We start from the raw sequence: 24,399 nt of genomic DNA, 5'->3' as shown, positions 1-24,399 counted from the left end.
TTAGACTAGCATGTCAGGAATGGTCTAGAACTCCTGTACACACAACCATTCATGCCAATTTCAGCAAATCAGTAAAAAAGAAAAAAAATGTTGCTACTATATAAAAGCATTACCTAGAATTTTACTGCTGAGCATTGATCACAACATTAAAAATGCACCCAAAGAATGCTAAAGTAATTAACATGTTTTAGTAACTGCATGTTGGTCACCAGAAGCCAAAACAAAACAAGTATAAATTTCCATTATCTTCTGCAAACTCCTCCTTTAGAAATAATAATAAAGAGATCTAAACAAGTTCATTTAGTTTCTGTTTTTTGATGGGCGCAGGGGATTGTGCAGCATAAAGACATTGAAAATATTCCACTGTAGACTAAAATAATTAATTACATTTTTAAAAAAAACATGTATTATGGCATTATAATGATCTGGCATAAGAGGGCTTTATACATTGGCCAGTATAAAACAATTATATTGGGTCAGGTTTCAAAAAGTAACCTGCCTCTGTAAATCCAGATATGAATGAATGGTATTTAATAAGATTGTTTTCGTTTTAAAATGAGTATTTATGTGTTGCTGTGGAAAGAGCAGCAATGTATTGCTGTTTATGGATGCAATTGTGCCTGAGGTTAGGATCCCACACACAATCTGAGATGCAGCCAAGAAAAACAGCCCTGATAGACAATGCTTCACTTCACCTGCTACAATACTGTGCATTTCATTTATGTCAAGAATATGTACAGTTAGGGTTCATTCACCTCATTATTTTGTTACATCTACTTTCCAGTTAACCAGTCTCTCTTGGAAATAATAAATAACTGTTTGAAAAACAATTGCAGCTTTGCATTCAGAAGATCTACTTTCAATTTGTATTAAAAAATATCCACCATTTTTATGAACTGGCTGGCATTCTAAAATAGAATTTAGACTCCACCAACTCTCTTCTGCTTGGCAAGATTGATTTTACACTGCCTTCTAGAAGTAGATTACCAAAACAAAATGAAACATCTTGGACTTTATCTAATGCTTTGCTTCACCAGTCCTAGCAAACATCACACTATATGAACAAATGTTAATTCTCATTGCAGATTCATTGTAAACACCTCACAGTTAACCTCCTCCATTTCTGTCTGATGAAAAAAACCACCAAAATATCAACATCACTTACTTAGAATGCAAAATCTCTTTAAAGACACCTTCACATTTTAAGCTATATTAATAAACCTTCTTTCACATAATACAGTGCAAGAGATTCTGACTTCTCTGTTTGGGCTGGACAAAAACTAGTTAAAAGTAAAAATTCTCTCACTTGATTTATGAAAACAGATCTACAATTTGTACGTGCTTTAAAAAGGGTTTTAGAAAATTTCTCTTTTAAAAAAATGCAGAGTGGGGAAGGAAGAGCGTAGAATTTTAAGGTTAGGATTTCAGCTATCGTAAAACTACCCAGGTCATCTCAGCAGAAGTCAACCAGTGTGTTCCATTAAAGTAGAAACCATTGTGATGAATTTGAAATAATTTGTCTTTTACAAGACTTAATTCCAGTGTAGAAATATTTTAGATGAGTTTACCTGCCAAAGACTATGGAGCAATTTAAAAAAAATTACTGTTATTCAAATCTATAGGTTGATAGAACCACATTTCACAGCAACTAATTTTCAGCATTTATTTGATACTGATTAACTAACATTTTAGTTTTTAAAATGTTCTTCCTAAGGCAAGCGTTAACATTTTTCATTCTCACTTCTCATCATTACTAAACTGTACAAAATTATATTATGTATATATGTATAATTTTGTGCAGTCTATATAACTTATTAAACACAAATAAAAACCTAGAGGGTCAACATAAATAAAATAAAACTTTATTTTTTAAAAATAAAATTATGTTTTGGTAAAAGAAAAGATAGCGTGTCATTTCTTTGCTAGTACAGACAATTTTTTATCCAAAAGAATACATTGTGTTTTATTGTGTCATTTGTCTGAATACAGACTCAGTGGAATATCTAAATGATACCCTGCTCTGAACTCCAAGTTGAAAGTAAGTTTTTATTATACTTGAGGGAAACAATGGGTTCAGCTGCTTATTGCAAAGAGCAATTGTCAAGGGAGAGTTAAACTCAATTACTGTAACCATACTGAATAAAAAATACTGCCAAGAACAAAAATACGCCTGGGTAAAGACAGCCACTGAATAAAAAAATCGACATAAAGCGTATCAAATATTTATTTATCTGGGCAACAAAGGACTATGATACATTGACAGGCATGGAAACTACTGCCAGCACAACTCAATACAATACAACTATAACTGCTTCCAATATGGCCAGTGGAAATACAGGATACCAGGTGGTCCCAAATTTTTGAAGTTCTTTCAGGGGGGAAGAAGGGCAAAGAAAAGAAAAACTAAACCTTGATCTAAAAGACAATATTTAATTTATTGCTCTGATGATGCTTTCAGGACAGTGGATGAAAATAAACTCTTTTTTTCCACAACACATAAGAGTTGTAAAACCACTAACGTTTAAAAATCTTTCCTGGATCCAACATCATTTTATTCTTTTTCAATGAGAAACTAAATGTAATACTAATTGTATATAAAAATTCAATTTTCTTTTGTTTGTTCAGCTGCTTCATTGTCGCCTTTTACATGCTACAACAGGGCTAAAAAATGATGAATCCCAGAGAAAAACAAAAGAAAACAAAAACCCCCTCAGATTTCTAAGTAAGTACTATGAACCACATGATGAACTAAGAAGGGAAGATTTTAAACCCACTAAACAAGAGGTAAACAAGATCACCAGATAAATAAAAAAAAGCTTAAAACAGACTCACCATATTTACATTTCCCATTAAATTACACATAAATAAATATATACATACATAAACACTGATTCCCTTATATAATAACTGTGAATCGTGTTGCAATAGAAAGTTCAAGTTGGTGGCTTTACCTTGGACAGGAAAAAGTTCTACAACTGAAGACATGACATGGAATTGTGTGTGTTTTGTGTTCAAGTTTATTCACAATACTGATAAAATGTCATCAATCCTTTTTGCCTTTTGCTTAGGTTTGTTTTTGTTTTGTTTTTTTTTAATATGGCTACAATCTTAACTGAAGTTTATGAAAGGGGAGTTGGTGATTCAGTCCGATGAAGCTCATAGATTTATATTTTAGTATTATTTATTAATTTGTTTTTATTTCTTTTTATATATTTTTAGAAAAACAGTTCCTTTTCTTTTTGTTTTGGGTTTTTTTGTATTTTTCTCTTTTTGATTTTTTTTTTTTTTTAAAAAAAGTTCACAAACTCAGACAGAACTTTTTTCTTTGCTGGCTCCATTGCCCAGTTCTGTTCTCTCAGGCTCCAAACCAAGGTAAGGAGGTGTGGGGAAGTAACTGGGAGCAAATGGAAGTGCTGAAGGCCGGAGGGAGGAAGGACAGCATAGTCCTGCAGAGTCAGAGAACAGGATGGGCAGAAGGGCACTGATTCTGTTGCTGTGACTGGACAGGGAGTGAGGGAGTTGGGAGGGAATGGATGGATGAATGGATGGATGGTTAGATGGATGGATGGATGGATGCGGGAAGGGGGGAAATCCTCACTTTCGGTGCTTCTCCTCTTTGTCGCCGCTTTTGGTGCTGTTGTCTGTGTGGTTGCTGGGGTTGTTGCTGAGGTACATTTTGTCCATGGCCTTGAGCGCCTCGGTGAGATAGTTCTGCAGGGCGGTCACAGCGGCACACACCGCAGGGCTGCCGAATCCATGAGAGATGAGGTTGAAGTGGGTCAGGCAGCTCTGGATGCCCGGCTCCAGGATAGGGTTGGGCCGAGAATTCCCCAGTGGAGATCGGTCCTGAGCCAGCAGGTCGGTGAACTCTTTACAGATCTGTCTGCAACACAAATGGAGCAGTGCAACAGAGAGATGAACCACTGTTGTCAGCAGCAAAACCAGTGCTGTCTCTCTGCTAGATTACACAAGCCTTCAATCAAGGGGACTGCTCCCCCGTACACATAAAGCCTCCCTCTGAGTCACACACACAAAGTCTGTCTCTCTCTCTTTCTCTCTCTCTCTCTCTCCACATACACACGTTTTATTATAATATGTGTGTGTGAGAGAGAAAGACACACACTTACCTGGGCACACAGACATGTAGGTCTCTCTTTCACTGCCCTATATCTCCCGCTCACAGAAGCATACAAACATTTCTCTCTGACACACATGCTTCTCTCTTTCACACATACTTTGTCACACACTTTCACACTCATACACACATTTCTGACGCAGGCACACATTTCACTCACTGACATAGTCTAGCCCTTTCATATAAAAACTATCTCCCACATGCCCAAAAGCACCAAACATTTCAAACCAAAGCACCACAATCACTCTCCCCCACGTACACACATTAGCACTTCAGATATTTCAATCCTACGCAGATCATTACAATATTTCTATGTCCCCTCTTCCCATATATTTTGGCACATTGCCAATAAGCTGTTTAGAGTATCTGCAATATGGAACAGGATATATGGTGTGTAATATTGAGAGGGAGATTCGGATATATATTTGCTTTGTGTCTGTTTTTGGAATAGGGGAGATTTATTCTCTTCTTCACAAAGCTAGACAATGGCTGCATGGCAGGAGGAATGCCAGGGTTTACTGAGTAGAGGACACAGAGGGAAAGTTGAGGATTTAAATTAGGCTCTTAAAAAAATCTCTCTCTATATATGGAACTTTCTCCACAAAGGCCAGGGTGACACTGGCAAAGATCAAAAAAACCTCTTTACACTGAGGTGGAAAAGGAAGGATAAAGGGCTATATGCACATTGTGCAGAAGTCATAATTTATAACACAGTCACTTATAACACAGTCACTGCACAAACTGTTAAGAAATTAATACCTTATAGTAGAGATTAGAGGTGTTTTGAAACAGTTTGTATTCTAAAACCCCTGTTAATGTCTTCCAGTCATAAACTAGATCCCATCTTCTGCTTGTGCCCTCTGGCACTATGCCCTTTAGTGACATCTCCATTGGTAATTAAGGGCTACTAAACAAGCCTTTTAATTTCCAGCAAACATATCAAAACAATCATTTTCTTTTCACACACCACCTGGATGCCTACTCAGCCCCACCAATGATAAGCTCCACTTGCATTTTAACTGCATACAGATTGTCATTAAAATATATTTGTAATATCCCTATATTCACTAAGTAACAGAGTGCTAAGGAAAAAAGAACTGTTGCAGATTTTAATGAACTGAAATCAGTTTAATGCGCCAGTTTTATTTTACTGTCAATGGGAAACCTTCCCCTAATGTCTAAACTGATAAAGGCCCAGCAAATGTTTTCCTTTAAGGAATTATTGTTTTTCTTTAAATAAACATCCATCCAAGATTTCACAACCTATTTTCAAGAAAATCTGCATAAACTCACTTCAGAAAATAAAGTTAGTTATATACATTTTCCTATAATATATACTATGACTGTATATTCACATTCTTACAATTTGCAAAATCATTAGCCATTTACTACATGGCAAAAAAGAAAAACAAAAATAAAAAATCCCAAACCCTATGTTTTTCCTTACAACTCAGCAACACAACAGAAAGGTAAATGCCTTACTTTGTAGCTAGAAGCATGTTTTTTCTTGTGACTTGCTCGTTTGGATCGGAATGTTGTCGGTTGAGAAATTCAGCTACTGCTTTGGCAGGAAATTCTGTCTCACAAACATACCCAAAATCTCTAGCTAGATGCACTGCTTCTCCTGAAAGGGGGGTGAAGAGAAACACACATCTAATCGACATACACAGCACAGAGGGCAAAGTAGATTAGTAAAAGCTATAATGCACTTAGACTTTCTCTTAAAATGTACTGCTTAGTGTGCAAATTACTTATATCCTTATTTTATGAATTGTCTTTGCTGTAATCTAGTTGAAAGCAAATATATATATATATGTCCAAGAGTTAGAAGTGAAGACATAAGTATGTACTGTGTGACTTTAAATCTCTTGCTAAGTAGATATAGACACACACACAGTTTATACTTCAGTTTTGTTTTTTGGAAATATATATTTGCCTTGACATTTATATATATTCTGTTAACACACTATCCAATGATTAATATTGATCATAATTACTCCTAGAGCTCTTCTAAATAGAATGCATTAAACAGCTAAGTGTTTAAAATTTAACTTGATCACATATAATTATCTGTTCCCCCCCAAACGATTAACCATGAGAATTTTAGGGTCATTCCATTGAGTCTGTCTGTTTTGTTGATTTTCAAATCTTTGGTTTTAATTTCCTGAACCAGTTGTTTTTTACTGCAGGGCTTCCTGCCATTAGCTCCAGCTCCGGAAGAACGCATGCGCCAATTAGAGCTTCAAAGCCTCAGTCCAGTGAGCTTGTTTCCATAAAATGGAGCGGATCATAAACAATAACAGTACTCTAGAAACTGCCTCATTGCCACAGGACTCAAAGCTCCAACAATTTTTATACTATCATCCAAAAAATGTAACCACCATTACCAGTTTATCTGAAAATCAACCCACAGTTCTTATTTTTAATAGTTCCTTAAAGCCCTTCTATGTGAAAACCAAATGGAACAATAAATTATTGCCAAATACTCTCCATATTCATTAATGTCACAAACAATATTAGCATCCACCAAATCTAGACTTTTTGCAAGTCTTTCTGTTTTTTATTTTTCTTACACTAGAGTGCTGGTGCAATTGTAAAGCCATTTTAGATCAGAAAGATTTGCACAGAAGTCAAAATATAATGCACGTAAGAACCAAAGTGATAATATTGTTTTAAAAATTAAGTCTGGCAGTCTAATGCATTTTTGCTTTATCTTTTATGATACCAAGCAAAAAAAGAATGAAGCTATAAATGATATCTTACGCATCCAAACTTAAGCTAACTTGAGCATCCTTAAAAGCACTTTACAGACTCAATCAAAATCAGTGTAAAGAGATGCCAATAACAAAACTGGAAGGGAGGAAAGATATTTTAGATTGACTCAGGTCTGTTTTTGTTGTAAGCAGCTGAGACAAAATAACCATTTTTAAACAAATGATTGCACCTATTTCAGCTTTCCACATTAGAAATATTAAAGCACATGAAGTCTGAAGACTTAAAGAAGTTGCTGCACCTTTTCATCTCAGAGTAAAACTGAAGAATGATAGAATAAAGCAAGCATCTGTTCTGAAATGAGAACCAAAAGATAATAAGGATGGGGGAGAGCACAACTTTGAGGTTTTCAGGGCATTGTTAAATCATGGCGTAGGTCAAGGTTTCCCAAATTAATTCAGGAAGCAATGGTCTCGCATTTCTCAAATACAGATGTCAGAATAACTTACATGATTTACTATTATGTTGTTTGGAGGGGGTGGGGACTTAACTGTGAGTAGCTGCTGTTCTTGAAATTTAAAATTGCTTAGTCCTCAATGGTAGACAAATGAAGGAATGAGGGGACTGAGGAAATGTTAGGCTGAATCCTGTAGCTTTCGCTCCCCTAAGTAATATTTATAGGCCTGCTCCTGCAGTCCTTATTCAAAGAGGCAATTCCTATAGACCCATTCTTGCTCCCACTGAAATCAATTCATTACAGTGGGATAATTCACCTGAAGAAGGATGCAGATAGCATCATGTGTATGGCAATGCTAAGTATGCAAGAGATATTTAAGTACATTTCAGGTTACCATACAAGACACAGTTACAGAATTAACATTTTCCTCAGGCATAAAGATTAGACAAAATAACCTTCTTCAAAAAAGGAACACAGGCCTGAAAAAATTGGGGATTTATCCTATTAGGCAAAAAATGAACCCTTTCCAATCCTTGAGTCACTTACCCTCCACTAGTGATGTGAGTAGGGTGACATTAGCAGCTTTACGTCTCCCGGCTGGCAGGTTTAATCCTATTTTGTCCAGTTTTTCTCTCAAAGATCTCCCTCCATTTTTAGACTTCGCCCTGTTTCACACATAAAAACCACTTAGAACATGACTAATCTGCACCATCAGGTCATATTTCAGATCTTTTAAAACCTTCCAAAATGTATTAGAAAATAATACTGGTGATGAAGGGACATTTGGGAAAGTTTTATACAGGAAAAACTAAGAATGAAAAATGGGTAATTATACAAATCTGAATACAACAGTAACTGGAAAAGGATATATTTTATCATTATTTTTGAATTTTCAGTGTTTTTAGTTAAAATGTTTTCTACCAAATCTATCAAATCAGCACTAGAGTATTACAGGATCTGATATTTTGCCAAAGCCATAATAGTTTTAGAGGTCTTGACAAATTGCTACTCCTAACGGGAACTTTGTTAAAGTAGATTTATTTGCAATATCTAACACATTATTTAGCAGATTAATCTGAAAGGTCAAAAATGTATGTCATTAGTATGGAATTTCACTGTATTCAGCAAATAGGTGAAGTTCTAAATACCTATCTACTATGTTCAATAGAGACAGGTTAAAATAAATTGTTTAAATAAAACTTCCTATTAATTAATTCTAGATTTTATTCCCTACCCAAGTGATCTTTAATTGTGTGGATTAGATTATAATCCCTAGGTAACTAAGAGAGAAAGAAATCACCAATGAGTCGTATCATTTGAATATAGAACCCCAACATTTTTTAAATTACTATACCAATTTTTTTCATGGGGGGGAAGGTCTGGGGCCATAGGAGGGCATTTCCTGCCTCCTTTTGTGTAATACAACACACACACACACACACACACAAAGAAAAACTATTACAACCATCACTTTAAAATAAAATATTTCCCTTTGTAGTATCCTACCATAGCAAGTGGCAAACTTATGTAGCATTATATAGAAATGATTTGGTTGTGGTGACATCATGATTGTGGTGTTGCATTTGTTTGCAAGAGGCCTTGCGTTTCATTAGTACAGTTGTAGATTGCACCGTGTTGCTATGGTTGCAGTGACCTCATGTGATGATGCTGATTAGAAGTGGCCTTTCCTTGTGCTGTTGCATTTGTTACCAGTGGCCTTGTGCTGGGGGAGGGGGTAGAAAGGGGTGACTTGGCTGCAGGGTGGTGCATGCTGCGGTGGGTAGTGTTGCCCCCGTTGTAGGAGCAATCCGTCCCGTTGCAAAGGGGGTGGAGGGGAACCTCGGCTGTAGCCATGCTGGGATGCTGCAAGGACCCCGGCGCTGGGGTGGCTCTTCCTGGGTGCGGGGAGGCTGCAGGCGGAGAGCGCGCTACAGTGAGCAGATGCCAACCAGGCCTGGTCGCAAGGGGGGGGGAGGGGGAGGTGTATGAGGGGGTGTCTCCTCCCTCCCCGCCCCTCCTATCCCGCCTTGCCCCGCCCCCTCCGGCTCCCTCCGCCCCTCACCTCCGGAGCACCCCGCCCAGCAGGGACGCGTTGAGGCACTCGGGCGGGGAGAGGCGTCTCTGCACTTCCGCCACCGTGACCTTGTACTTGGAGGTGGAGCTGAGCAGGGAGAGGCGGCCCGGCACGGAGCAGAAGACCTCGTTGGGGTTCACCACCCCGCCGAACAGCGCGTCCTTGTTGATGGGAATGGCGGAGACGGCGTTGCTGTTCGACTTGGAGAGGGACACGGGGCCTGCAGCGGACAAGGGGAGGGGGGGGAAGAGCGGCGTGAGGGCCCCACCGCGCCACGTGCGAGCGAGCCCCGGGGCGCAGCGGGCAGAGGGAGGCGGCGGCGGGGGCAGGGCAGCTGCAGGTTCCGCGCAGGCGATGGAGTGAGCCGGGCGGCGCAGCTGCGGAAGGGGGAGATGCGCGGGGCAGCTGGTTCGGGCTCGAGAAGCCACCTCCCAGCAGAGAAAAAGCCCCGGGCCGAGCCGCTGTCAGCGCGGCTCCGCGGGAGGATCCCAGGCAGTGCCATAGCCAGGCTGGCTCCGAGCTAGAGCCCAGGCCCGGATTACTAAAGCAACTGGGAAGCTGCCTCTCCCGATCGGTAGGCTCTGCGGCTGCCTGCTGATCACAGGGGGATGAAGGGGGCTGCTTGAGCCAAACCCAATTCCCAAGATCTCCATTTGCCCTTAAATGCAGATCAGCACGAATAAACGTTGATCGTTTTAGGATGAGTCAAGTGAATGCTTGGTAGCTGGAAGCCTACACACACCCCTTCATTAAAATACCATTTATAAAATCCAGACCCAGTCAAATCATTAAAGTGCACATTTGCTTTTTCCTGGAATAAGCTAGACCTTAAAAACAAGTTGGCATGAGCCAGCCACACAAGCAAGTATCTGGGTTAAAAAAACCTGGCCACAAGGCAATTCACAGGAGGTTTCAAAAAGCAGCCAGCTGCATACTAATATAGAACAAAATGCTTTGCTGATGTATGTATTTCTGTATTCAACTACACAAGAGAGTGAGGACCAGTGCCTTAATATGTGCTACCCTGTTTTCAACGTGTAACCAAAAATTGAATATATTTTGATGCTATTATGCATTGAAAGAAACACTCAAGAGCAAATTATAGCACCTTCCTTATGAATAAATACATCTGCTCAGAAACCTGAGGTGTTTAACTAATATCTACTAAAAGTAAAAATCATTCCATGTTTCCCTACCCCCAGGCAGTCAGGCGCAGGCCATTGTTGGAATAAACTCAGGGCCACCAAAAAGCCCTGGCAGCCCTTGCGTTAGCCAGCATTACTAAGCACAACTGAAACATGTCCACACTATTTTGCAGGGAATGCAACCTGCATTTAGTTTCCACAGGAGCAGGTTATAAAATGTTTACTCTGTTTCTCTTTTGTCCTGTGTGCTGCTTTCCCCCCTACATCTTTACTTTGGTGGGGATGGTCCAAACCTATGGGGGGGCTCTAGGTTTTGGATAGATCACTTGTGACATTAATAGCTCTGGGGAGGCTAATAGAGACAATAGGAGTTAAACGAACTCTTGAGATTACTAATAAAAGAGCCAATTATCATGTCGACTTGGAAAGAGCATCTCTTAAGATTTATCCCTTGCACATCTAATTTGACGTGACAAAGGCTTCACAGACAGAAAAATGAAACTTTAAGCTAGCTTACTGTATACTGATCAGGTTAAGAAAAGAGAACTGCTTTATATAGCATCATCCTCTGGTGGTGCCTATAATACCCAAATATTTTTACCTTGCCAACAAAATACAAGCATGCCATTGCTCAATATAATAATAGCTAAGTATTCAACACAATGAGTTGTACTCGAACAGCTTACTAAACAGAATCCAAATGCAAACCAATCACTTTCCAATTTTTCATCAAGAATCAAAAACTACCCTGAACAATATTTTCATAATCCTTAGGGTCATTTGACAGAAGATAGAAAACAAGAGTTTCATGAAAACCCAAAATACCCTTTACACGATTAGGAAACATTTTCAAATCCACTCATAAAGACTTACATCTAAACAGCCCTCACAATGACCAGAGTGACCAACCTACCACCTTTTCTACATAGCCATTTACCATTTTTACTCATCCCGATTTTAAAATAAAAACGGTAAACATTTCCTACCAGTTCAGAACCCCCCAAATGCTCAATATCGACAAATAATGCAATCCAGCTGGATAAATTGTTCTAATTACAAACGTGAAATGCATAGTAAGGAAATAAAACCCTGGATCTCAGATTGCAACATTTTCTTAGAAAAATCATGAACGCTGCCACTAAATGAGGGCTGATTTCAACACCGATTATCTATTTTATTTTCCATTCGCGACCCTTAGTAAATTATATTTGAAAGAAAAAAGGGGGGAAGGGAGCTTAGCAAATTCTACCTTCAATAGTGCCCAGCCTGTGAGGACATGCTTGGAATGCTAAAGGAAATGGCTTACCTTTCTTAATTACAGTTTGATCTGGGATGTTAATACCCGGGTCTTCTACATGCTGCAACAAAAGAAATACATAGGGACGTAAATGTATAATCATAACAAAAGGGAACGAATGTCGGGAAGGTTGTTATGTGTTTTATTAATTATATTTTTTTCCTCGTCCCTACAATTTATATGTAAACATCTGGATTTGGGGATTTCTAAATGAAGGATTCCTCCCGCTCTTTTCTCTCATTCGAAATAAAAACATTTGGAGTTTCCACAAAGTGCAATTGTGACCCTGAAATCCAAATCGCTGTTTAGTTTTGTACCTTAACTCCTTGGGAAAACAAATCCTATTACAACAAGAGTCAGGTATGCTAAGTGTTGTTCCTGTGCGTACTGCAGCGAGGGCAAGGAAAACACAATGGAAGCTTGCGGGAGAAATAAGGTGGGGGGGGGGGGGGGGGAGAAGTGCTGGAAATCATTTAGAAACATTTTAAGGGAGGAAGTGCGAGAAAGAGGCAAAACATTTGCACACTTTCACTGTGGGATTGAGGGGCGAGGAAAGAATCACTGTGCTTGAAATGAAGATCAGAAAATGCTATGAAAACAGAGTAAAGAGCGGCTTGCTTCATTATTGTCCACTAGCAGGTTTTGTTGTTGCTTTTGCGGATGGAGTTTATGTGCCGGCGTCAAAACGTGATTAGAAAGTAAAATGAAATCATGTTTTCTAATTCAAAAACTGACAGGCAATATAATGTCTGGCTGTGTTTACAAATTAACACCAGTGCTGCTGAGATAGAAGATTTCGCAATCGTTACAAAACACAGGCATTACCATTTAAAAAACTATTACTTCCTTCTCTAGTCTTTGTCCAACAATAATACTGATTCTAACATTTTCCATTCTGTCTTGGATTTATGCTCCTGTTAATTGTGCCTGATCTCAATGATTCCGGGTGGATGGTACTAAGTTGCTTTATTACAGGTTTTATTATACTCAATGCTCTCATTTGTAACTTGCCTAAAGTGCTTCTGGATTTAAGTATAATTAAATTGAGAAATGTTCAGAAATGACTACTGCTGCAGTTCTTGTGTTTTAACTATATGGGGAAATATGATCCCTTTATGCATGCACCCTAAACCCATAAAGTAAATGTAGTGTGGCATAATACTTTTATTTGTGTTATTTCTACACATATTCCATACAGTGAGGACTATTAAAATTAAAATCCCACCGAGATATTTATGATTAAATAATTTGCACCATCTACCGGATTTTTCTTAAATATTTAGCAGTGATTTTTATTAAAGGTTAACTGTTGCAGCAACGTGAAAATTCGAATGACCTTTTTCCTGGCCCAAATTCCTTTAAAAGAACGTTTGGTTTTGCCTAACTGAATAATACACTCAGAAGGTATATTCTGTTATGTATTTTATTCTATTTTATTTGCTCAAGCATCCAGTTTTAGTTTTACAGAAGAAAAAATGACTGAGCTAGTTTAAGGTTTTACACCAGATGGCATTTGGCTTTCACGAAGTAGATCAGTATGATAAGAATTCATAGGTACTTGAAAGATTAATAAAATGTTACGCACTTAAAATATTTGTAAAAGGGAGTCCCCAAGACAGTCCACTTTAACAAAGTACAATTACAGGAAGGGAGGAATCAGAGGAATATTTTAGGTCATGCTTCTACAGTAACTATGACCCCGCAGTCAACAAATTAGTTTCTTCTAAATATTGCCTTCATGACATTTTATTTCAAGTTAAAAGAATCGATCTGTTTTCAACGAATCCAAATTGCTTACTAAATCCTCCACTTTGGGAGATGTATGCGTTTATTGCAAAACTGCTAAACATAAGCAGCAATTTTCTGTGGTTAATTTAGCCAGATGAGGGCTGTAATAAATTCACTATTTCCCCAAGTATAATTTACAAAAGGTTTCAAAATGACCCAAAAATAGGTAAGTCCATCTGAACATTATCCTTGCAACATGAAACTGTACTCATTAAACTGTCAACAGATATATTGTTGTAATATTTGATCCTGTAATTTGGGATGGCATTTTAGCAAAAAATCACATCCAGATACCACAATTCCCCTCCTCCTTCCTCTATAACTAAAGCGGCCTTAGCCTGTAAGCAGGAGCTCCATGAACTTTAATAAATTTATTGGCAAGTTCTAATTCTATTTTCAAGGAGAAAACCAGAAATATTAACTTTGATCACAAACAAATTCTTTAAAACACATTGCACTAGAGTACTTCCAACTGAACAAAAGCATTCTTGCCCTGGAAATAGCCAATGTGCTAATGTCATGCTTAATTAGAAATCATTTTAAACTGTATTTATTGATAACAGAATTAGACCCAAAATAATGTATTATCCAATAGTTTCCAAACATTTAATTTAATAGAGGATATAGGAGGTCTGGATAGAATTTGATAACCTATTGCTAATGATTTATGAGGTCATCCCTTAGCATTCCAGCTAAAAGAATAAGGCAGCATTTTAATATACCTCCTCTCTGATTTGTCACATAATTCCTTTAGAGTAGAGAATCTGGATGTTTCCTCTTACAACTTTAGACGTCATTATACCATATGCCAATTCTATAATCACTAAGAACTGATTTTAATTCTTAGGCCACTTTCTCTCACTTTTTTTTTTTTAATCTTTGACTGGGAGGACATTTAATGAGCTCTTGCATTTCAGGCTAATGTTTTCCCCTCAAGGCAGTGAGCAATCCCAAATGCAAGGCCCGATGGTGGGATTAAATATTCTTCCTATGGTAACAGCTTATTGTCTTTGAAATTGAAAGGTATTGTTAATGATGTCAGTAATGTGATTTATTTATATTTTGGTGGACACTGTTAAGGCAAAAGTGGTGTGGGTATAAAACCTATTGTTCTAGTTCGGGGCCATGGCATTTTGGGGGTTGCTGTTGTTTAGATTGATTTCTTCCCTGTGGCTGGGGTAGGCAACCATAATTTCTATTGAGAAAAGGACAGTGCTCCCCGTACACTGAGTCCTGAAACTGTATTTGTGGCTGAATAACACAGATTGTATGTAGGCATCCTCCTTACCGGTACGTCTTCTATAGCATGAGGTATTGAATGGATAGGAATGTCTCCTAGTCCTGAGCTGAGCCCATGGGGTCCATGTAGTAGATCCTCATGCCGCCGGTAATCCCTACGAGGGTCCAGGCCGGATAGCTGGTGGGGTAAGCCCCGGTGTGTATGTAAGAGGCCAGCCTCCTGGCTTTGTCTCTGTCCTGGCCATCCTGGATGTTGGGGTTGAGGCTGGGCATGAAGGGGATTCAGACTATAGGGGTCATTAACGTGGGAATAAGGATCTTGAGACTGGGGGTAAATGGGCTGGTAAGGCGGAGGGAAATAGGGGGGCTGAAAGTCAGCGTTGGGGGTGTGGGAGAGCGGTGGGGCGCTGGTGTAGGGAGATTGACCTACAGACCCCAACTGGGGTAACCGGGCTGTCCCGTTGCTGGTGCCATCGTGACGATCCTGGGGGAGGAGGGGAAGAGAAGAGAAGAAAAGAAAAGAAAAGATAAAATCAAACTGTTTACAGTAAAATTGGCTTGTAAATTTCACCCATCAAACGATCAGGCAGGATTTGCAATTCATTTGCTGCCCAGCGCAGAAAAGCAGACCTGGAGATTTTCCTGTCTGCGACTTTACTCTCTACATTGTTGCAACGAAACAACTAGAAAGAAACATTTTTAAAAACCAACCACCCAAAACAAAACCCACCCAGTGAAAACGTAGTATGTTTTTACAATAGATACTGCCCGGAATTAGTATTTTTACGTTGGAGCATGAAACATTTCTTTAAATAAAATTAAGAACTGGGCATTGTTCTTAAAAATAAAAGAACCCACCACTACCAAAATGTATTCCGCTGGCTTTAAACAGATGTAAAGCAATATTATTGCTTACGTTATCTTTAATGCACCTAGGAAAACCACAGAAAATCAAAGAGCATTGCCATTTTATTACGATTAAATAGAGAAGTGAGTCTAAAATGATTGTAATCATGCAATCATTTACATTACAAGTTTCCCAAATGTTTAAATACGGTATTACGATATGCCTTTTCACCCCCATTCAATAGACATGCGCTGCTTTCTAGAGATTTGTGCTGCAGCATAAAATGTATACGAAAAATATTTAATTGAGGTGGAAAGCGAATTAGAGGAGATAAAATACTGCATAAACAATGAAAAGGCAGAACATTTTAAGACACACAGATGGGTAAATATAAGCAAAAGTAAAATGAATGCGCATTATTTTGTCCGTTCATAATTGGAACGAGGGGAGGAGAGTTACAAAATAAAAGCCCATAGGTATGTCTAAGATAAATTAATAGCCCCCAAAGAGGGGAGGAGAGATAAGAGAGCTATCATTACGTGATATAGATTGTAGAGCACACGAGATTATTATCTCGAAAAAGGAGAAAAGAAGGAATACTGAATATAGCCCAATTACAAGTGGGGTTATGAAGAAATAAAGACGGATATGGTATAAACAAGCCTTCTGTAGTTCACTTGAGACAGCCAGGGAAAAAAGCTAAAATCTTGACTGGGGGTGGGGAATGTCCTCGGAGGCAATCAGTGTGTAAAATCCAAAGTACCAACATCATCATCGACAACAACAATAAACGAGAAAGGAAAAAATCCCCTACGATATAATTCTGAAGCAACTCACCATAGCTGAAAAACTGTGTACTAACATCTGCGAAGCGTCTGGGATAACAAGGCAGGGTAGAAAAATCAGGGGAAAAAATGTGCCCCAATGTACACACACGCACACACACACACACACACACTCGCACACAAAAAAAGTGGTAGAAGCCCAGCTCTACACTATGACTACACGACCAAAACGCCAAGGTTTCTCATGCACCGAGGAAGCTGCTCTCCTATAATCCATCAGAACTTGAACAAATTCCTGATGCCCTTCATGTGAGGTTGCGAAGGCGACCGCTATCTTGTCGTGATATTAAGAATTCAAAGTTTGTGTGTGTCTGCTTGTTTCTTAATCCTTTTTTTCCTTCTCCTCCCTTTCTCTCTTTTCTCCTTCTTTGACTTAGCTGCTGCTCCACTTGAGCTCCTAATAACAGAGCTCTGCTGCCTTCCTGGAGACTCCTAATAGCAGATATTCATGACTATTAATATTACACGAATACTTAATAAGGGAAGAATGGCTGGAAATCGAGCGTGAAGCGAGGAAGCAACTCAAGGCAGTCTGTTCTAAATGACGTCCATTGAATGAAGAATCAGTGTATCTAATCAGGGACGGGGGAGAGAGAGTGTGTGAGAGAGAGAGACAAAAAGGGAGAGAGAGAGGGAGAGAGAGGGGACATGCTGCTGCGTCTGACGAATCACAGGGAAGGGGCAACATTTTAAAAGGTTGCAGGGCATGCAAAAGTGAAAGAGAAAGAGAGGCAGGGAGAGGGAGAGGGTGGGATTGGGAAACGGGGAGTGAGGCGGAGGGGGAGAGGGAAGAGGGGAAGGAGGAGAGAAGGAAAGAGAAGGAGGAAGAAACGTGTTGGGTGAGGGAAACCTCCCCCCCCCCAGTCAGCATTATAGAGTGGGGCACACCTCGGGCTGCTGCTGCGAGTATCCTGCTGCCTCAAACGCCAAGGACAGCAGCGGCTGGGCGCCTGCTCCCCTCTTGCTGCCCGAGCCCCGTTCCTGCGCTTTGCTGCAGTCGCCGCCGCCGCCGCCGCCTTTCCGCGGGGTCTGCTCCGCGGGGCCGAGCTGCTCCCTCGCCGCCGCCGGCTGCGCCTGGCCCAGCCGCACCTCCATGGTTCGACGGCTCCGACCCAGCCCGCTGCCAGAGCCACGCTAGAGCCTCGGGGACCGCAGGACCGGAGCCCGGGCCGCCGCGCCTCTTCCGCGGCACCCCTATGCCTTTTGCTCTCCTCTTGCCCTCCAGGCCCCGCTTGGGAGCTCCCGCGAGGGATCAGGCAAGAGCGAGGCGCCCGGACTCAGCTCCAGCCGCGTCTTGCCAAGGAGTCCCGGAAGCGAGCCGGGAAACTTTGTCTCTCCCCCTTCTCCTCCTCGCCCCGCTCTGGTGCCGGCTGGAGCCGGGAGAGGGGAGCCTGGGAGCCCCAAAGTGCATCCGCTGAGCTTCCCCTCCCCTGAGGAGGATCCGGGACGGGGGATGTTGCAGTCCGGGGAAAGGGAGGCGACTCCCGGCACTGGCAAGCTGGGGCTCCCAGCCCCGGCCCAACCCGTCGGACTGGCTGTGCAACTCCCAAACAACAACTCCCTAAAATATGACATGCACACTCCTCTCTCCCGACCGGCTGCCGCTGCTGCTGCTGCTGCTGGCAGAGTTATCATAACAACAGTCACTTTGCCTCTGTGCATGTCCCTGCAAAGCTGTGCACACCTAACCCAATAAAGCTTGGATCCCGCGCTGAAACCTACAGCGCCCGGGCTCCGCGGCACGCTGCCGTAGCAAAAGTTGCTGCCTGGTCCTCTGTCACCCTGGGAGCGGATGCTCTGTTCTCTTGTCACAGACAATGAGGCTGTCTCAATGCAGGGGAACGAGTGTCACGCATCTTACTGTGGTTATTCTGAAAATATCCTATTCACGATCGAATACCAGTCTGTTCAGAGGGAGGACGGAAATCTTAATACTGCCCTGCCAGGACACTTAAATCTCCCGTTTCCAAGCCAGAAAAAGACACCAGGCTGCACCGTTATTTCCTTTCGAAGGAAGCCCCGACACTAAAGCACTAGGGCGTGTAGATCCGCAACTGGATTTAGCACTTCGGTGCAAAGTCACAACACCACAAGACAACACAAGATACTTACAACCAAATTCACACCCACTCGCGCACAGTTACACGCCGATCCAGGCTGAGGAGGAATTGTTTTGCTCCTACACCCGTCGAGAAATATTTATTTAGGAGAGCAAAAACCAACCCTGATAGATCATACAGATAAAGCTAGCTTCTGATTCCCTGTGAAGACAACCTGAACTGCACCAGATCTACTCTTTGTAGACAGAAGTCCTCCCCCCTCCCAAATTTCAGCCCCATACTAAAAACATATTTAATTTAATTTAATAACCTTCGGGTCTGGTGATTCGCCGATTCCTTTTTCTTTACAGCGGTACAAAAGGAAGTCAGCGGATTCCGAGGGGAATGAACCCCCCAAGAAACTAGGATTTCGATGTGTATATTCTCGGATAGAGTACACCAAAATATTTTTAAAGTACCAACACCCTTTATTACTCTGTATCGATGCAATGCCTAGGCAACTTTTGCGAAACGTTCAAAATATCATTTGTCGGTTACATTCTATAGATGGGTGCTAAATATCCAGGTATATATCAACACACCTCTCTTTTTCTCTCCACAGTCGCTCAAAGTAATAAATAAAATAATAATAATAAAATAACAATAATATAATAGTAATAGGGCGGGTTTTATTGTAAAAGTTGTCGAAGTCATAGAATCAAAAGCTAGACAATGAATGAAGCGGCTGGGTGTACGTTCACAAAGGGCTGATTTTAGTTCATCCCTGACTCATGGTAATTGTACAACTCAGTTTTGCCAACTATTCCCTTCACCCAAAAGATCACTTTAAGCATCAGCCTTTAGTACATATTTGGGATCCCTCTGGCATCTCTCGTGTACAAACAATTATTTCCTCTTTGCTTTTCATTCATCCATTCATCCCTCCATACTGATGAATGGAATCATTACAGGTACTCTACACATGATCTAGCTATCGATGCTACTATATTCTCCGCACTGATTTTGTTCTAGTATACTTCGGACAAACGCGATTTTCCAGCAGCCCCAAAGTTCCTGGTCAACGGCTCCCTAGCCCAGTGCCATTGTTTCCAGCTTGGAGGGCTGCAAAGACGACTGGCGAAGAAGCAGAAGTTTCCTAAACGAAATTCACAGATCGATGGATGCTGCTAGGTCCCATTCACAGCTGCCGGGCCAGTTGACTGCCCTCAGCCCAGGGAAGCGCTTACCTCACATTCCTCATATTTGATATTATCCGTCAGTTTCCAAAGCATTTTCATGGATTGGCGTGAGAGAGGGTTGGTGTCTCTCTGCCTTTCACTAAAGCGGAACCTCTCTGGTAGGCAGAGTGCGGCTGGTGGTAGAGTGTTTGGATTGCTCCTCTGAGCGCTCTGAGATCTCCCTCTAATGGTAGAAACTTTTCCCTTTTCCAGCTCTTTACCAACAGCCTAATCGTCTCATTAGCATATCGACAATAGTCCAATTGCTCTGCAGCACAACAACCTGCAACAATGGGCACAGGTAGAAAGCACCCACAAGCAAAAGGCTTTTCCCAAACAACTGAGCTCTTTTGCAGGGGGACAAAAATCCTGACCTAGATTTGGGCAAGTGTCCATTACGCTTCCTTTTTTGCCCCCTCCCTTCCCCGTTGTTGTGGCGGTTGCATGTTGGCTTCCGGTGTGGAGTAAAGTACAGAGCGAAATCAAAGCAGCAACCACTGACTGGGGCAGGGGGTTATGGATTAGCCTGCAACCCCCCCGCTTCCCCCCACACACCCATATGGACTTCACTGTGTCAAATAAGACAGAGCGAGGAAAACACAAAGGCCACATCTTTGTCTCACGAAGTTGCTCAGCTTTTGTTTTCCTCCGTCTTCCCCCCGCTTTGTTTGTAAGACTTTTTTCTTTTCTAAACTGTGTGGTTCTGCTCGGCTGATGTTTTCTGTTGCAGAGCTAACCAATAAACCCGAAGATCTGATTGTACAAAGGATGATGCAAACGCATGTGCAGCCAGAAACTCTTTTGCAAGCTATTTGGGACGAGTCAAACTTGGTTTGGTTCCTAGGTGGAGAGTTTCATTAGCTTCGCAGCGTCCCGCAAAATTGACCAGAGAGAACTCACTCTGCTCCCAGGTGACACAAGATTCCCATCCTGAACGAAACCACCGACGAGATCTTTATTATTCTGTAATGTTACTAATGCTGAGTCACGCGCTGAGGCTCCCTGCTGAGAACCGTGTGGCTCACCGGCGGCCCATGCCCTCCCAGGTTCAGACAGGCACCTTCCATCCATGCGGCTCTTTGATCTCTTCGGCAAATCCCAAACGCCACGACCTTACCGCCCCACGGCGTTCCTTCTAATCGGGCAGTCCCTTGCATTACCTTTGGAAAGCCCCAGAGCCAATCGACTTTAAAGGTCCCCGGGACACTTTCATCCCCGACCATTGACTTTATCTGGGAATCTACGGGGGCAGTTTCACAGTCTCGGTCCGTGCGCCAAGCACACTGGTATGCGCTCTTCCAGAGCTTGGGGGGTTGTAGCCGTTCTCCACATTTGGCTAGAGAATTAAGGCAGCCTGGTGGTTTTCAGCTAGTGTGTGTGTGTGTGTGTGTGTGTGTGTGTGTTCAAGCTAGCGAAGGGCACCTTATTTTTTGAGGTTGAAGAAGACAGGGCAATTACATGCCAAGTGTCTAAACAGACATACTCTTTTCTGTGGTTGCACTGCAGCTGGCTGGCTCTACAGGCCTGGGCAGCCTTCCACCCAACAAGCTCTCCCCTTCGAGTGAGGATTTACCCTGCTGGAAGATAAATATGTTTCCTTGAATCTGCAGGCAAAACCCTGGGGATGTTCCTGGAGCTCCCGCTGCACAGCGAAATCGAGAGCAATGTAGTACCTGCCTATATGCCCCTTTTGCCCCAGAGCTTTGAGTTTGTTTCTGGGCCTCCCCTCGACATTTCATGGGAGTATCTCCCCTCCTCTAGTCCCCGCTGTTTTTTTGAATCCCCCTTTTGTCTCCAAGCGCCACGACAGTAAATTGTTGTTTTACTCCTCTTAAGGTTCACGTGGAGCTAGCAGTTAAGGATAGCTCATGCAAAAAGATGATCCTATTGAAAGGACCCGTCTTGTGTCCCAGCTATGAGCTTTTGGAGTCAGTCGGGCCAGGTTTGTCCAAACGTCATTACCATGATAGCTCAGTTCATTGCATGTGAATGTGTGCGCATGATGGCCCAGCTTCGCTCAGAGGTGATAACGGGCGTGGAAGATCGCTCTAAAAGGCAGATGAATAGGCGCGCTGCATTACCATTTTTGGTGGGGTTACAACAGTCAAGGCCTAGGGTGCTTTAATGAGGTGCTCTGGATGGAGAAACCGACAATGCGGGCAGCCGGATAGATTCGCCGATCGATTGGCAAGGCAGCTCCCAGCCTGCAAGGCCACATTTGCAACTACAACTTTTCAAAGTTCGGGGTCAGAAGGAACGAGGCGGAGATTTCTTATTGCCTCTGGATTTGCTTTCAAGGGCAGGTTTCGAAATAATCATTTCACGTGTTCTAAGAACCCGGAGCAATCCAGGGACTTCAGCACACTGTTAATAATCTGGTGGTTAGTAGATCTATCCACTCTATCTTTATGTAAGCACGTGATTGGGGCTCCTAAAACGCGGTTTGCAATATAACAGATTATGCACTTAATTTCTGAACACTGATCCGAATTAAGTGCATAGTTACAAAAATGGTTATCGCTACATTGTTTGCATAACAGTGGGGTCTCCACCCCCCACACTTCTGGCTGTCTCTGTAGCTTAAGAACTATTTGCTTGCCCATAATTGCTCATTTCTTTAAACTTTTTCTGAGTGAAAGACGTGAATGTATGTACAGTAACCCGTTGCTGAAGCAAATCTTAAACTAAGTTCACTTAAATGACCAAAACAGTAAAAGATTTAAAGCAAGATAAACCAAATATGCTCTTGTATCAGAGTTCACTTAATTAAAAAAATCCTTCTCTTTTGATCACTTGTACCAGAACCGGAAGGTAAAACTGCAATAACCTACCGTGTACAAAGTAAACTCTATTTATTTCAAAGCAACCTGCTATGGTAAATAAATAAAGCAGTGCGGTTTAAATATATTGTTTAAAAGGTTAAGACAAGTAAATAATCACATTGGGTCTTACGGTTACCTAAAAAAGAGTATTTTTGTAATATAAGGGCGCCGTGTTTGAATATTATATTTCATCTTTCATTTTATTGACAAACTCAAACGGATTGTGGCTATAATATTAGAATGCAATAATGATTTTCAAGAGATTGTAGAGGTCTGCTGTAAAGCCACCTGTGTGAGTTTCTTGTCTTATCCATTTTTTAAATAGATAATCTAATTAAACTATTTCATCTAGTCATTCAAAGGCCCAGATTAACGAAGAGTCTGTTGATGAAGATACAGAATTTGAAAAGAAAGTAAACACATTTTCCAAATAATATTGTCGTCATCCAAGTGATACTGCCTGTCGTATCAGACTGTAGCCACCGCACATAACCTGGGATTTTTTAAAAACACATCCCGACATCCCCCAAATCTGTTTCATAAACTTTGCAGGGAAGCCACCAATTTGGCTAAGTTATATATAAGATCCCACTACTGGAACGCTCTAAGAACTAGGCATGATCATTATCAGTTAAGTATGCCTGGAAACATCAAGGTCTCCCGAAAGAGTTAATTACAGAAATTGGATAATTTACAGCTGCACAGGTCCATTCCACAAACCTGGGGGGTAAATTCAGTCACCTCAGGGAGCTGAGATCATAAAGTCACTAGAGCCAAGGGCTTTTACACGCCAATTACTTCCCTTGCATCATTCCCATGTACCTGGGAATTTTCTTGGAAAAGTCACTGGCTCGCGGAGATTTCCCACCTGTTGATTTGGCACCCAGAGCCTCCAGCTGAAAGAACATTCATCACCGATCAACAAATAACTGGACCTCCTGTATGGCAGGGCTCCTAAGCTCCCCAAGGGCGGATAGTCTCACCTTTCTGGGCTAGATCTCCATTTCAATAACCGTTCCCACTCTGGCACACAAAAAAGGGAGATTGCATTACCTGCCAGTCCCCCATTTTTGCAAGAATTGACATTCTGGCCGCGGGCTCCTTAACACAAAGTCCCTGCTGGTCATGGACTGAGTGATCCGTCCGCTGCTTCCCGTGATCTCTTTAGGCAAATCCTCCTTTTACCTGCAACAGGACTCTCTCACCTGGTCATAAAGAGCCGGGTGCTACCTGCCCGCGCCTGCGCACTGGCCTAGGAATTCACTCCGCCAGCTCATTTCAAAAGCTCCCAACCTGTCCGGGTAAATGATGGATTTACAGCAGCAAGGGCAATCTTACCATCCGCTCCCCTCTTGTGTTCCCCGCGAGCTTTCGCGGTCCCCAGGGGTCAGCAATCCCGCGAGGAGCAGGGACTGGGGTGTGTGTGTGGGGGGGGGGGGTTCCTTTTGCTGATCGCTGGCGGAGCATCGGGGTTGCGTTTGGTGGAAGAGGGGGTGCATTGCTCCGGATTCCCTCGGGACTGATTTGAAGCTAAAGACTGAGAGATGGAGACGGTAACGGGCCCCCCAGAGCTAAATGGTTGTTCTTAACGTGTGGCAGTCTACTTGACAGCGAGCTAACAAGGGGGGGGGGGATTGGAGCTGTACAAACGCAACCACAATTGCTACTGACATGGATTTGCCTTTACCGCTTCACCTAGGCTAGTGTCCGGATCCGGGACTCTCCTTGAGTTAAAATTGCTAAGTACAATCATCGCTCCTT

The 24,399-nt window shown here is 41.8% G+C and overlaps 1 protein-coding gene across 4 annotated transcripts; it reads right to left on the bottom strand.

Annotated features, from left to right (window-relative positions):
• Positions 1 to 2,206: 2,206 nt before the first annotated feature.
• Positions 2,207 to 23,849, bottom strand: TFAP2A (transcription factor AP-2 alpha). Of its 4 annotated transcripts, none has more exons than XM_075921274.1 (7): positions 23,692 to 23,849; positions 14,897 to 15,331; positions 11,830 to 11,881; positions 9,367 to 9,598; positions 7,851 to 7,969; positions 5,618 to 5,759; positions 2,207 to 3,883 (listed from the first exon to the last, which is right to left on the bottom strand). In XM_075921274.1, the coding sequence occupies exons 1-7, from the start codon at positions 23,722 to 23,724 to the stop codon at positions 3,595 to 3,597; spliced, it is 1,302 nt and encodes a 433-aa protein (XP_075777389.1). In that variant the 5' UTR covers positions 23,725 to 23,849; the 3' UTR covers positions 2,207 to 3,594. The 4 variants fall into 4 exon arrangements, with proteins under 4 accessions (XP_075777389.1, XP_075777388.1, XP_075777387.1 ...); XM_075921273.1 differs by lacking the exon at positions 23,692 to 23,849 and adding an exon at positions 19,826 to 20,290; XM_075921272.1 differs by lacking the exon at positions 23,692 to 23,849 and adding an exon at positions 17,428 to 18,061.
• Positions 23,850 to 24,399: the final 550 nt, after the last annotated feature.

Source organism: Pelodiscus sinensis, chromosome 2, assembly GCF_049634645.1.
Source record: "Pelodiscus sinensis isolate JC-2024 chromosome 2, ASM4963464v1, whole genome shotgun sequence".
NCBI classification, from domain to species: Eukaryota; Metazoa; Chordata; order Testudines; family Trionychidae; genus Pelodiscus; species Pelodiscus sinensis.
Note: the sequence above shows the minus strand (reverse complement) of the source record. Positions and strands in the feature narration are given on the sequence as shown.

Coding starts and splice junctions, on each gene's coding strand:
- TFAP2A (XM_075921272.1), bottom strand. CDS start 17,634: ATGGAGGTGCGGCTGGGCCAGGCGCAGCCGGCGGCGGCGAGGGAGCAG. Junction 15,332..17,427: donor ACTCGCAGCAGCAGCCCGAG/GTGTGCCCCACT, acceptor CTCCTCCCCCAG/GATCGTCACGATGGCACCAG. Junction 7,970..9,366: donor CTGGGCGGGGTGCTCCGGAG/GTGAGGGGCGGA, acceptor TGTGTGAAACAG/GGCGAAGTCTAAAAATGGAG.